Source organism: Gossypium hirsutum, chromosome A10 (assembly GCF_007990345.1).
Source record: "Gossypium hirsutum isolate 1008001.06 chromosome A10, Gossypium_hirsutum_v2.1, whole genome shotgun sequence".
NCBI lineage: Eukaryota > Viridiplantae > Streptophyta > Magnoliopsida > Malvales > Malvaceae > Gossypium > Gossypium hirsutum.
The window spans coordinates 72,076,290-72,090,092 of NC_053433.1; the positions used below are offsets into that span (position 1 = coordinate 72,076,290).

The 13,803-nt window shown below is 31.7% G+C and overlaps 1 protein-coding gene across 2 annotated transcripts; it reads right to left on the minus strand.

Annotated features, from left to right (window-relative positions):
- Window positions 1–1,125: 1,125 nt before the first annotated feature.
- Window positions 1,126–10,689, minus strand: LOC107915113 (splicing regulatory glutamine/lysine-rich protein 1). Of its 2 annotated transcripts, none has more exons than XM_016844255.2 (4): window positions 10,216–10,689; window positions 8,958–9,879; window positions 2,275–3,337; window positions 1,126–2,058 (listed from the first exon to the last, which is right to left on the minus strand). In XM_016844255.2, the coding sequence occupies exons 2-4, from the start codon at window positions 9,033–9,035 to the stop codon at window positions 1,577–1,579; spliced, it is 1,623 nt and encodes a 540-aa protein (XP_016699744.1). In that variant the 5' UTR covers window positions 9,036–9,879; window positions 10,216–10,689; the 3' UTR covers window positions 1,126–1,576. The 2 variants fall into 2 exon arrangements, with proteins under 2 accessions (XP_016699744.1, XP_016699745.1); XM_016844256.2 differs by having other exon boundaries at window positions 10,519–10,605.
- Window positions 10,690–13,803: the final 3,114 nt, after the last annotated feature.

A 13,803-nucleotide genomic window follows, 5' to 3' on the forward strand; every position in this document is an offset into this window, starting at 1 on the left:
AAATTTTAATAATGTTACTAACTAAAATATATATATATTTTTAACTTGGATGACTAAAACAGAAACATGTTAATAATTGAATGACTATTTTTATAGTTTACTTAAAAAATTAAAGGGTAAACTACAAAAATAGTCACTTTTGTTTGCCTTATATTACATTTTAGTTACTTATGTTTGAAATGTTACACTTTAGTCACTTACATAATTATTTTGTTACGAAGTGGCCACTCTATTGTTAAGTTCCGTTACCTCCCTAATGGCGACTCTACATGGTAGTCCAAATGGATTTTAAATGCGAACTTGGATATCCTAAGTGGCAATCTAAATTAAATCTATTTAATTAAAAAATTATTTTCATCTTAGCTATTGGACATCCAAGTTGACATTTAAAACCCATTTGGACTGCCATATGGGCTGCAGTTAGGGAGGTAATGGAGTTTAATGGTAGAGTGACCACTTCATAACAAAATAATAACGTAAGTGACTAAAACGTAACATTTCAAACATAAGTGACTAAAATGTAATTTAAGACAAACAAAAGTGATCGTTTTTGTAGTTTACCCAAAATTAAATGCTATAAAAAAAATCATGAATCACATGTTGTACGAAAACATTCAAATGCACTTAGCTCTTTGTCGAAGTGTATGCTTACCATGGTCATTATCACTCTTTTCCTTTATTGCCAGTATATTCTCTTTCCTCAGCATTCTTCCTTGGACTTCTATGTATCCTCTCTTTATCATGTGAACTAAAATTTCCATTATCAAAATTTATACATATTTAACTTTTTTAGAATTAAATTCCATTACCAACTATACATTTTTGTAACTTTAATTATAAACATCGAAGCATTCCATTGACTATTTAAATGCAAAGTGAAAAAAAAAAGTTTCAAAATCGTTAATGACTAAATCAATTTTGATGAGCAAATAAAAATACCCAACTATAGGTGACTATCCATATAGGGTTCTTCGGTCAATATGGCTAATTCCAAGACCAAGACAAACCCTTGATTTAACCGTAGCAACAAGGAAGGAACATGGAAAAGGGCAGAAACATGAGACTGAAATCATATTTTGGACAACAACAAAAAATGGTTAAAATATAAACAAGGATGGAGGTGAATAAATTGGAAACCGAATGCCCTTACTTTCTTTTTCCTTCTATCTTACATTTCTTGTAAATAAGACCCTTCTATGTTACAAATCAAAATTGCAGTGGAGTTTTCATTCACCACAGCTTGTCTTCTTCTTCTTACATTCTCAATTACAAACTGCCTTCTCAGCCTTTTTAAGCAATTATAATAAGAATTGCAGAAGCTTTATACCTCTCTTTCTTGGAAGGCACCATCTCAGCCGAGACTCCGTTGCCATCGTGTGTTTCAAATAAATATGTGATTGTTGACGTGGTGGATCAGTTGCTTTCGACAAATATGGTGGTCAGTCATGCAAAATCATTCACTGTAACACCGGAGTTCAACAACAAAAAGAATGCTGAAGAGAAATCAATCCGCCCAAGGACCAAATCCTGCTGTGGTGTAGGAGGGTTAACCAGAAGCCAGTAACGAAGACAAAAATCAGTATGGAATAACATATGGGAGAGCACAAACATCGGTGGACTCTATCTGCAGAGCTTCTGCCCACACCTGTGGTGCCTCATCAATCCTGGAAAAACCCACCTTGGGCTTCTTCGATTGAGATCCATTACTGTGGAATAGCCATGATTGGTCATCAAAATCAGACCATTCTTCCATCTCAGGCACTGAAAGTACCTGGCTCAAATACTTGGAATCCGGATGGGGTGATTTCTTACACACTTCATCCATTTGACTAGCTTGTGCACTTGCTGATAAATGCGTAGCCAGGGAAACAGATAACACCTGAGCTTCACTGGTACCATTCAACTTGTGTTCTTTAGCATTCACCTTAAGACCAGTTCCTGCCCCGTGGCTATTGGAAGCGAGTGGGATGGGAGCTTGGCAAGATTCTAACGTTTTTCCATTGTCCATCAATAGAGAGGAAGAAGTTCTTGGCAACTTATTGGGTTTAAGATCATTAACTGCGAGAAAGAAGAAAAAAAGAAAGCAGAACTTGTTATCAAGATGGCTATAGAGAAACTATTAATCCCTGCTAAGAAAAACGGAGAAACTATTGCCATCAAAGCAATTACAAGATTTCATGCACAGGTTTGTAGCAGGTTTTCTAACAGATAAAGGGCAGCAAAATTTCAAACGATCATTGACGATGATACATAGAATCATGGTATAAAACTCACCATGAAGAAATCCATTATTTTCCCAGTCCTTCCGCTTGCGGTGATTTTCCTCGACAACAGCGCCCTTGTTGCCCTCCTTAGAAGAATCTGATGCTTTTGGATTAATGGTGCCGACAGGGTCATCTTTATTGCTTCCTTTTAAGTTATCCAGCTCCAAATTCGTATGTTCACCTTTTGCCTTTGTCTTCTCTTCCTTCTTCTTCTTCTTCTTCTCTTTGTCCCTATCCTTATCTTTCCCATGACTTTTTTTCTCCCCATCTTTAGTCTTATGCTTGTCCCTGATTTTATCGTCATTTTTTTTTTCTTTGGTTTTGTCTTTCCCTTCATCCCGCCTCTCATTACTACTCCCCACTTGTCTCGGGATCCCTTCAACCCTAGCATTAACTGCTCCAACAATATTCTGAACCATAGCATTTCCAGATGATCTTGTCTCGTCCCTGATTCCTTGCACATTTAACTTCCTATCATCACTTCTCTTGTTCTTTTCCTTCTCTTCAACCAATGCATTGGCAGTCTTAGCCACCAATCTGACCATTCCCTCATCTCTTTTTGGTACGGTACCCATATGCTTTTCCACCAATTGGTTTCCAGCTCCGGCACCTTCATCTCTGACCCTCCTCCCCAACTCATGCACAAATTTAGAATCCCTGAAATCTTCAGCCTGACAACTTTGGCTAAGCTTCTCCCCATTATAACCAGAAAATTGCCCTGCAAATTTCTTCTCACCTGAGAAACTGCTTCGATCTTTCTCACTACCCTTCTCTTTTGGGATAAACTTCTCGTGGCCTTCAGATTTTCCAGGAAGCTGCTTCTCATCAGTGGTTTTCTCCCCATTTTGACCCTCAGGACGACCAGGAAATTTCTTCTCCTCCAAGTTATTACTTCTATCTTTTTCTTTATCTCGATCTTTTTCCTTCTTTTTGTCTCTGTCTTTGTGTTTTTCCTTTTTGTCTTTCTTATCCTTGTGCTTTCCATCACTTTTGTCCTTCTCCTTTTTTTCTTTATTTTCTCTCCTCTCCTTGTCCTTCTTCTCTTTCTTATGCTTCTTCTCCTTTTGCTTCTCCTGAAAATCTAGAACCATATTAGAAAAACATAGATTCATGAATCAAGCGCAAAAGATAAATTTACATAGCAGGGAAACGATCAAACAAATCATCAGTAACCCTCAAAAGTTGAAATTTATACTAAAGGATCCATTATGCACCAAGTTGCAATTAATACTGAGAACAATGTTTTTGGAACTGGACCAATGGTCAAACAAGTCGGACCACCGTTCCGAGAATAAAATAAAATAAAATAATTCTGAAAAATAAGTAAAATAGGAAAAAGAATCAGAATTATTTTTAAAAAATTATAAACACAAATAAATAGCAATAATAAGATAAAAATAAATTACACATTCCAAATTCAAATAAAAATTTAAAACGTTAACAGAGTTGACTACATTAACCCTAAAACTTGGACAGTTTTAAAACATTATCCAAAGTCCAATATTCATCCAACAAAAATTAAGTAAAACATTAAAACATTCCAATATAAAACATTAAGACATTGCAATCCAAAAGTAACCATAAAACATTAAAACATTCCATTCTAAAGTTAACTAATTAAAAACATAATGGCACTTAGGTTTTTTTGTTGGTTTTTCTTCTTTAGAGTTTAGATTTCAGTTCTTTTAATTTTGCTGCCCCAATGTCCCAATTTAGCCATTTAGGTTAGTTTTTATTTTTCTTTCCTCCTCATTTTTTTTAAGTACTAGGGATGATTTGGGCCGGTTGGTTTAACCATTGGGTTTGGGCCCGTTCGGCTTTTTTTCCCAGTTGGGCCATTAATTTGGGCTAAACATAAACAAACCAGTTCAACCCCGGTTCCAAGCGGTTCGCTCTAAAATCAGTCCAAACCCTTTGCCCGTATCGGTATACTGGCTGGTCTGGTTTAAACAACACTTGACCGAGAACAAGTACACTTTTTTTTTTTTTTTGAAAGAACGAGAACAAGTACACTTATGAGTAAAAAAACTGTCAACGAATTACACACTAATCACATCAAGAAATTTTCCAAAGGATTACTTAAAAGATTATCACAGAAGATAGTTCTCTGATAATTCTTCTTTGCATTATGTCCTGAAAAGACAAAGGAATTAAAAGAAATCTGATAATTAGGGGGGAAAGGTACAACAACACACCAAAAAGACAACAAAAAATGAATGCTTGCAGTAAGTGGCAGACAAACCATCATTTAGCAATATATAATTGGTCAGCAAAGCCAAAGTATTAGGTTTGAATAACTAGAATAGAATCTTAGTTTTCACACACCTCTACAATAAAAAGTTTTATGCTATAAGACACATAAAATACCCAGCTGTATGTCTAAGAAAGCTTTCTGGTAACATGCTACACTACGTTACTCTTGACACGGGTATATTCAATATTTTGTAAATTTTGAATGTATTTGGAAAGTCCTTAAAGGGTCATATCATAAACTCATGCCTACATATGCATAGGACACAAGTACTTCAAGGAAAATGAAGAGTTGGAACAACATCAATGCTACATACAAAATTAATGAGCAACTTCTACTAGTCAAAGAGTATAGGAAATGATACTCAAATCCATGGAGTACTGCATTTACACCAAAATGTACTGTAAATCTGTTCTATACTTGGGCTGCATATGTGATGAGCCAGTTCTCAACCTTTTATTAGGTATAGAAGCAGTAGAACAAAGGCTTGCAAGAAAATGGAATGTAAGATTTGCATTACCAATCCCCTAACGGTTTCAAGAAAATGAGAACAAGTAGTGAAGTACTAGAAAACATCCATTCACAAGAAATTCATAGGATAAAACATGCCTAGTCACATACTTTGTCCAGTTAAATTTAAAATGCATGCATTCATCATTAACAAAGCAGTTACACAGTGCACTTGAATAAGGAAGCCTTAGAGGAATAGAATTTATAGTTAAAAAGGAGCAGCTAATGCATTCAGCATTTCCCATATAATAAGGAAATATAGTCTACCTACTCCATTCTCTCAATAACAGATCGCTATAACCAAGCTAGATCAATAAGAGAAAACAAAAAATAAATTGGCTCAAAACAAAATTAATTAACTGTATTCTAAAACACAAGAAAGAATAATGTGAAAGCCAACATAAACAAACTTCATTTTCCTTATTGCAAATTACTTGGAATTCTTGATGCCTTTTATTGGTGTATTTAATGCAAAGGTGGAACTACACTTTTCCTCTCAAGTATTATGCAGTAAAACACAAATGAGAGTGCAATATACCCATGAACTGCTTAATACCCCAATGAACAGGAACTGTTATATAACCCAACGAACATTGCTTTAAAATATCGCTTCTCCAAAATGTTTCATTCTCAATGAAGTAATTTGGGCATTTTCTGACTTCCTCTTTTACTTTTCTTCGGAGAAATTAGTACCTTTTGAGGGAGACAGGAGGAAGGGAATCTTTCATGTCCTTTAAAATTAGCCACTCGCTCAGGAAAAACAAAGCAAAACTTTCTAGAACATGCTTAAATCAAATGTTTGTAAAGATGCAACTGGTATCATATCAAAAGAGCATCTATTTCCTACTCTTCCTACTCCTAGACTACTAGAAGCTTTGCAACACAGGTAGAACTAGAGTTGTAACCGAACCAAGCCGAGCCTGATTAATGAAGGCTCAAGTTGATCTAAATCGAACAATTCGATCTTGCTTAATTAAGCTCAACAGCTCAAACTTGACTCCTATGTCTCAGCCTCCCCTACTTTATTGAGTAAAAACCATAAACAAATTCAAATTCAACCCTAATTTGCAACAATCATCTCTCAAGATCCACTTCATGACTAAGAAACATGTGATTTTGAATCTCAAAGTCTTTATTGATCAGTTCAGACCATGAAATTAAAGTATTAATGCAGAAGAAGTTTGCTGCTGATGCCGCTGCTATTGTTGATGCTGAAGGAGTTGCTGATATTCCTGTAGCTAATGTTGTTGGGTGGAAGACAAGAGGGTGGTTCAGGGAAAGGGTGAGGCCTGTTGGTGAGAGTAAGGTTGGTTGCTGGATGAGATGAAAAGGAAACATTCAAACATTAGGAGAGAAAGGAAGGAGGTCGAAGCTCACCTTAAGTGCGAACATAAAATTAGCTATTTAGGGTGTGTTTAAGTATTTATATATTTAGGGTAAATTTGTAATTCAATAATTAAATAATGAAAGTATATATTAAAATTACAGAAACTCAGCTAGGCTCATGAGGTACTCGAGTCAAGTATTACAATGCTTGAACTTGGATCGTTTGATAGCTTGAGCTGCTTGAATTTGACTCAAGCAATGTTTTGAGTCGAACTTATATTTTTTTGAGCTGAACATAGTAGAGCTGAACCTGAGTAGCTCGCAAGCACAAGTATCGCTAACAGCACTAGGTAAAACACAATAACAACTCAAAATACATAGAGATGTTTATTTGTATGTTAGAGAGAGAGATGGTCATTCAATCTCTTACAGAACAAGGATGCATAACCAGTATATAGATCAAGTCAGCATTCTGCAACAGCATAGATTCATGTTAAATACTATTTTAGCCATTTGAAACATCATGACTGCATTAAATAGTTACTACATCACAACAAAAACTATTGAATACATATCGAGCTCTTTTGAAAAACAAACAAACCATAGGAACACAAAAGGTGGCAACAGGTAACAGAATTCAAATGCAGCTATGATACAAAATCACACAAGATTTTACATCTGAATAGGAATTGTTAAATAGGTACAAGATTTTACATCTGAGGTTTAAATTATTTTTAGCGGGTAATACAGGACAATGATAACACTGGAATAATGAAGCAATCAAGCTTCTTTTATATGCACTTAGAACAACAGATGTACGAAGAGAGGGATCTACTACAGGGAATTAATCTGAATTATTCCTTTATGATCTAATATACCCCTAGTACACTTACTAAAAATTCATTCAGAGACATATCCTGGAAACCGAATTGGGAGAATAGACAAGGGGAGTGGGAATTTGAAACAAGAACATAAGAGAAGCCAATTTTGGTACACTGTAGAAGAATAGAAGTTCTTTGAATATGAGGACATATAAAAAAGTTATATGTCACTGTTAATATCCCACTGGAGAGGATATATTTCTTATGTAGCATCATAGTAAAGCTGAACATATGGATTATCAATATTTAAATTACCAAATGCAATAAAAAGAGAAGGAAAAAAAAAATATATTGAATATGGAAGAGAGGCAAAAAGAGTCACACGTACACGAATTAACATTAATACTTCATTAAACAATCACCTTCAAGCGTAGCTAATTTCATGCAAACATGATCACAACTAGCATTAGCAAAATTAAAAAATAAATTTAAAAGAAAAAGAATAACTCGTTGAATGTGAGTAAAAGAAAGTCAGAGCCCTTTGATCTCCTTGTTCTTAAATTAAGTCAAATTAAGCAAAAATCTGTACCTTTAACTAGCATTCAACACTCAACCAGAAAGCTCTTGGATTAATTATTAAAACTGCATAGCCAGTAATTTCAAAAAAAAAAAAAAACTGCATAGCCAGTGACTTTTGGACATCCAAGTGTCTTAGACAGAAGACATAACCTACCTAATGAAGTTTCAAACAGATGGAACTAAATACTACATCATATTGAAACAAGCAATACAACTTGTTTCTTCTGGCATATTTAAAGCACTTCCTTCAATTTCATACACTTAAATGAGCTAATTAGTTCACTCTCAATCTGACTAGCAAAAGCTGCAAAAAACTAACTCTATATCTTCCAGTTCAAATCACTTGATCTGAACAGGCCATATTTCTCAACTCCATTGGTGCCACATTAATTTTTCATAGCCAAGTTTCTTATGCAAAAAAAATATATTTAGTCCAAACACACACGGGTTATCCCAATATTCTAACAGATATTAACAAAGTCAAAACTTGGGAACAAACTGCTTCTTCAAGATATTGTAAAACAGGCATCAAAATAAGTAATCCATTCTTAACAAATTAGTAATTTAAAACCCAAGCCAATAGGACCAGCCTGTGTCTACACAACTCTGTCACTTATTACAGGGTGGAACAAGAATATAACATATGTAATAACAGAGGGAAAAGGTAACAAATTAAGAAAGAATAATTGTTGAAAAAAAAAGTAATCTTCAGGAACAAACATGAACCTTCCTTCACATATGATTCCTAGAACAAGTCCAACATCATCCGTTGGAGTTTTGTGCACAGTAGATTAAGAAGGAACCACCTAGTGATGCAATATCCTTAAGTGATGCAAAATTCCAAAATCCTAAGTCAGATTCCAACACCATAACAATAACTGAAAATAAAGCTATTAAAAGGGTTCATTCACTCATAAACATCACAAATAGTGCTTAACGGTGAGTACCTAAATTAGGCACCAGAAGCACTGTTCTATCGCTTCAAATAAGCTCCCGTTCTGCTATTCATTCCTAGATTATTAAGATCTTATCTTTCAGAATATACAAGCTACCAGTCTAAACCACTAAATCACATAAGTGCTTCATTAAGCAAGCCATGGCATTTTTCTTGAATCCTCAATAAAAGCAATCACAAAATATTATGAATACATAAAGTATAGTTTGAGTCAAGCAAAATGTTACAGAACATAAGTAAACGGTGTTAACCTTTTTTAGAAAGTCTGCATCATCGGTCCTAGCCTTCTTTTCATATCCTGGTGGTGGGAAGGGAAAGCTACGCGACATTTCACAGAAGTTCAGAAACCAATACACGGATGCCTTCCGAAAGCCAAAGCACTTGAATTATCTTCCAGAAGCAATGTTCCAGAAAGGGAACAACCAGAAACTATGCTCCGTATCCCTGCACACATTTCCAGCTTCAATGTTCCTCCATGAGTCCTATCACTCTTAACAGCTCAAAAAGTTCCTAAAACCCACCACGCCCCTTAATCACTCTAACCTCAAAGGTAACCCCAAGTCAACTACCAACCACTAAAGAAATCACTTCAACTGCAAAAAATGCCACTGCAAGTCCAGGATCACTTACTAAACCCTACAATAATCTTAAACTAAGCTACTTCAACAATGCCCGAAATAGAAAGCTAACTTCAAGAAATGCTCTTTTGATCAAGAATTCTAGCTCCAAAGTTATGTTAACCCAAACGGTTTTCTTAGAAACAAAAATGGTCCAGTACAATCTGACCTTCTATGGTGTCTTCCCGGACAATAAGGAATCATCACCTCCTCCCTCCAATAATAATCCAATACCAAAACCATCCCCCAATTGAGATCAAACACATAAAAATACTGAAAACTCTAACACACTTTTGTCTAAAACAGGTAAAAATATTCAAGCTTGTCTAATCACTGTATACACAATTCCATAAGAAAGCAATCTTCTTCCATGCCCAAAAGCCTAGCAATCACCATTTTTCTTAAGCAATCTGTTCAAAAACCAAAGTTTGAGGCAAATAACTCTTCAATCCGACAAACCAAATACTGGAGCTTGAGCCCATTTCTACTCTGATCGGAACCCTAATCAGTTCCCAATTTAGGAAATTTCCCCAATCTGTCGATCCGCATGAAAACCCTAAAAAAGAAAACCCATGAAACAAAAACTTCTACTGAGTAAAAAATTAAGTACCCATTAAGAAGCAAAAATCATGGAAACCCAAATTTTATCCAACAACGATTAAACAAAAAGAAATCTCGAAAAAACAAGAAAATTTATAAAAAAGGAAACACTTTTGCTCCGAGAACCTTAGGGTAAATGGGTATCGATCAAAAAGCGAAAAGGAAAGATTTGATTCAAAACGTAAATTCTGTTTTGTTTGTTTTTTTTTCAGAAAAGGAGAGAAAAACCAACTTTTGAAAAACAAAAAACAACATTGAAATACTGAAGATAAATGGGAAGATTAATAATTACCTTGCCCGCAACAAAGTGGGCATTGTAGAAAGGAAGAATAAATAGATCCTTGTTGGTTTGTTTGTTTGTTTGTCAGATTAATAAAAGATTAGATTATAGAAATATAGAGTTAAAAGGAAATAGATAGATAGAAAGAAGAAGTAAGCAAAGTTTTATATCAGTTTCAATCTTGTTTTGCAGTCATATGATTAATATTGTTTTAGGTTTTTTGAAGGGGTCTGGGTATATTTAAGAAAGATATGGATGGAAAGACCAAAAGAGAGAGAGTGAGAAAAGCTTGTTTTGCAACAACAAGGGCCTTACTATGATTTCGTTCGGAAGTTACACGCGAGAGAGAGAGAAAATATATATACATAAAATGAGAAAAGAAAATTAAAAACCAAACAAAGAGAAGGGAAGGGAAGGGAAGGGAAGGGAAGGGGAAAAAAAAGAGAAAAGAAAAAGATATAGAGTTAGAGGCCGATAAAAGGCCCAAATCGATTGTTAGACGCTTACAAGTTAAAGATTACATTAGATTACACTCGCTTAGAATACTACCGTTTAGTTTGTATTGATTGAGTATGATGATAAATATAATTTTTTTTAAAAAATAAAAATTATATTTATGTTTATCAGGTGAAGTTTTAAGAGATTTTTATAGTATAAAGGTATTAACTTGATTGATGCAATATAAATTTAATGATCAATTAAATTCAAAAAAATTAAGTATTACAAATAAATAAATTTAAGAAACAAATTATATATTATCACTTTCTAATCATAAATTATAAAATAAATATAAGATGTAAAAATTAAAAAAAAAAAAAACCTGTGTGTTGTACCTAATATGGTGTACTCTTTTATGGGAAAGATTTCATCTCACCATCAATGATAGTAGATACTGCAAATGAGATTTATTCATTTTGGATTTGCGTTTTTTTTTATTATTATTAATTTAGATATTTTAAGCAGTGAATTTGGAATATATTGATTTTTATTTTTATGTTTGAATTTATTTCTTGAATCTTTTATTATTATAAATAATGGGTTCGAATTTGGATATTTGATTTTATTTTTATGTCTAACTTATTTACTTGTTAAGTTGGAATATTTGAGGATAATATTGTTGAATCTAAATTTGGATTTGAGATTGTAATACTAAGTCTAGTCACTTTTTTTTTTTAATGGAGGTGGAATGTAGAGTGGATGGTTTCAGTAATCATTAACTTTCTTTTAAATTACTATTTTACTTTTAATACAATATCCATCAGTATATTAAAATTATAAGAAGAAATTATACATGCCTCTAAATCTACATAAAAAGATATTTTTTTGGTAAATTACAATATTTTTTTAGTAAATTACAATAATAAGGTAAAGTTTAAATAATCACGCAATTAACACGACTCAAACCTAGGTCACATTTAGGGTAGTGAATATTTTTAACTATCAAATCATCATATGAAATTCATAAAAGTGTAACTTTTGCACTTAAAATTTAAAGTAATTTTTTTTGTTTTAAAAAGTAAAATTTTGATATCAATTATAATTTATGATTTAATTAATCTCAACAATAATAATTTATAGTTAATGGCACTCATCAATTGAATCCAGATCTATTTGTAAAATTAAAAAAAATATATACTATGAGGATATATCTATCATTTTATATTTTAGGTAAAATCTAAAAAAATATACAACATGTTTGATTTATACTTAAAACACAATTTTTAATATATTAACTTTATCATTTCAACCTATACTCTATTTATTTGTTACATTAAATTTTAATAAGTATTTATTATATAAATATTATTCACTTACATAGTGTATATGTTATAATCTAATAACAATAATCTCATCAAGTGAATAAATTAATATAATGTTTTACATAATGTCATTACTTTGCAATATATTTTTTCAATTCACTTAAGTATTATTGACTTAAAAAAAATAATTACATATTTAAAGAATTTTTTAATAATATTTAAATAATTATTGCGTTAATGAAATATTATATTGTTGATATGAAATTCAATTGAGATAAAAGATAGTTCATATTATAGTTGAGAGTCATTGTTAATATATAAATGGGGAGATTAGGGGATGTGATTTTTTGAAACTTTTCTTGTTATTGATGGAGGAAGTTTAATCAGAGCCTCGTCAAATGAATACGTATTAAATAAAGATTCATGAAGACCTTAAATAAGGTGTAATTAAATATGATAAAATGATTATATTCTAACCTAATAAGTTGGTGTTGGAATCAAAGGATCTTACTAATTTAACATGAGCCTTAAAAATAATTTTTTAGGATTTGGAAGAGCCTCTTTGCTTGAGTAATTATCTTGGAAAATCTCTTTTAGTGAGGGCGAAGTTTTCTCAAATGATTTATGAAGAATAGGTGGTTTGAATCAACATATATTTTGTTGTATAGTTTATATAAATAATAATAATTGTAAACTACACTTATAATCATTCTAAAATAGAATCTATCTTATTTTGGTCACTTTAATTTTTTTCAATTTAATCACTCTAAATAAGATAACAGTGAGAATTAATCATTGTTGTTAAATTTCTGTTTTCTTTTAACAGATTGCTAATGTGGCATATTGGCACATTGAGTGATTGTCACGTGGCATTTTTTATTGACTTTTGACTAAAGTTTAGGGACTTCCCTATAATTAACCCAAAACCTTTTTCCCTCTAAACTTTATAGAGAGGTCCATAAACTTTAGTTAAAAGTCAATAAAAAATGTCACATGTTAGTCACTCAATAGACTAATGTACCACGTCAACAATTCGTTAAAAGAAAAAGAAAATTTTAACAAAAGTGACTAAGTTGTTACACAATTATTTTATTTAGAATGACCAAAATAAAACATACCCAATTTTAAAATGATCATGGATGTAATTTATCAAAAAAAAAATAAAAATCACATAGTTCAGTCATCATTTTATATGTCTAAATGCTATTATTATTGCATATTTGATATTTTTACTACTATTTTATTTGAATAATATTTACTAACACAATTACAATTTTTTTATCATACTGTTTTGAAATATTATATCCATCAATTAATATTTTGTTATATTAATGTAGGTTAAATGAAATTACTAATATTAATAAGTTGAAATATGAAGGATTAATGCGCTATTAAGTTGTGGCACACATAAATGTAGGTGATATTTTCTTTAGAATATTAACAAAATATTTATACTATTAATCAAAGTTTTTGATTAATTTAGTATCACGAATCAATAAGATATTAACTCAATTAGAAAAATTATAAAAACATCCTTTAATAAATAAAATAAATTATATTTTTCGTGGATATTTTAATTTTTTTATTTAAAAAAATTAAAATAATTAAAATTTTTGCATGTGGATAAATTTAAACTTGTGTTATTTATATATAGCAATAACATATTAACTTTATCACTAAATCAAAGTTTTATTTTAATATAATATGTATATTTTAATTATGCTTACGTTTTTAATTTTTATTTTACTTACAATTTAATCTTTTTTTATTTTAATATAATATATATTTCATATATTTTTATCAATTAGTTTCAAACTATATATTTTATTATTTATTATAT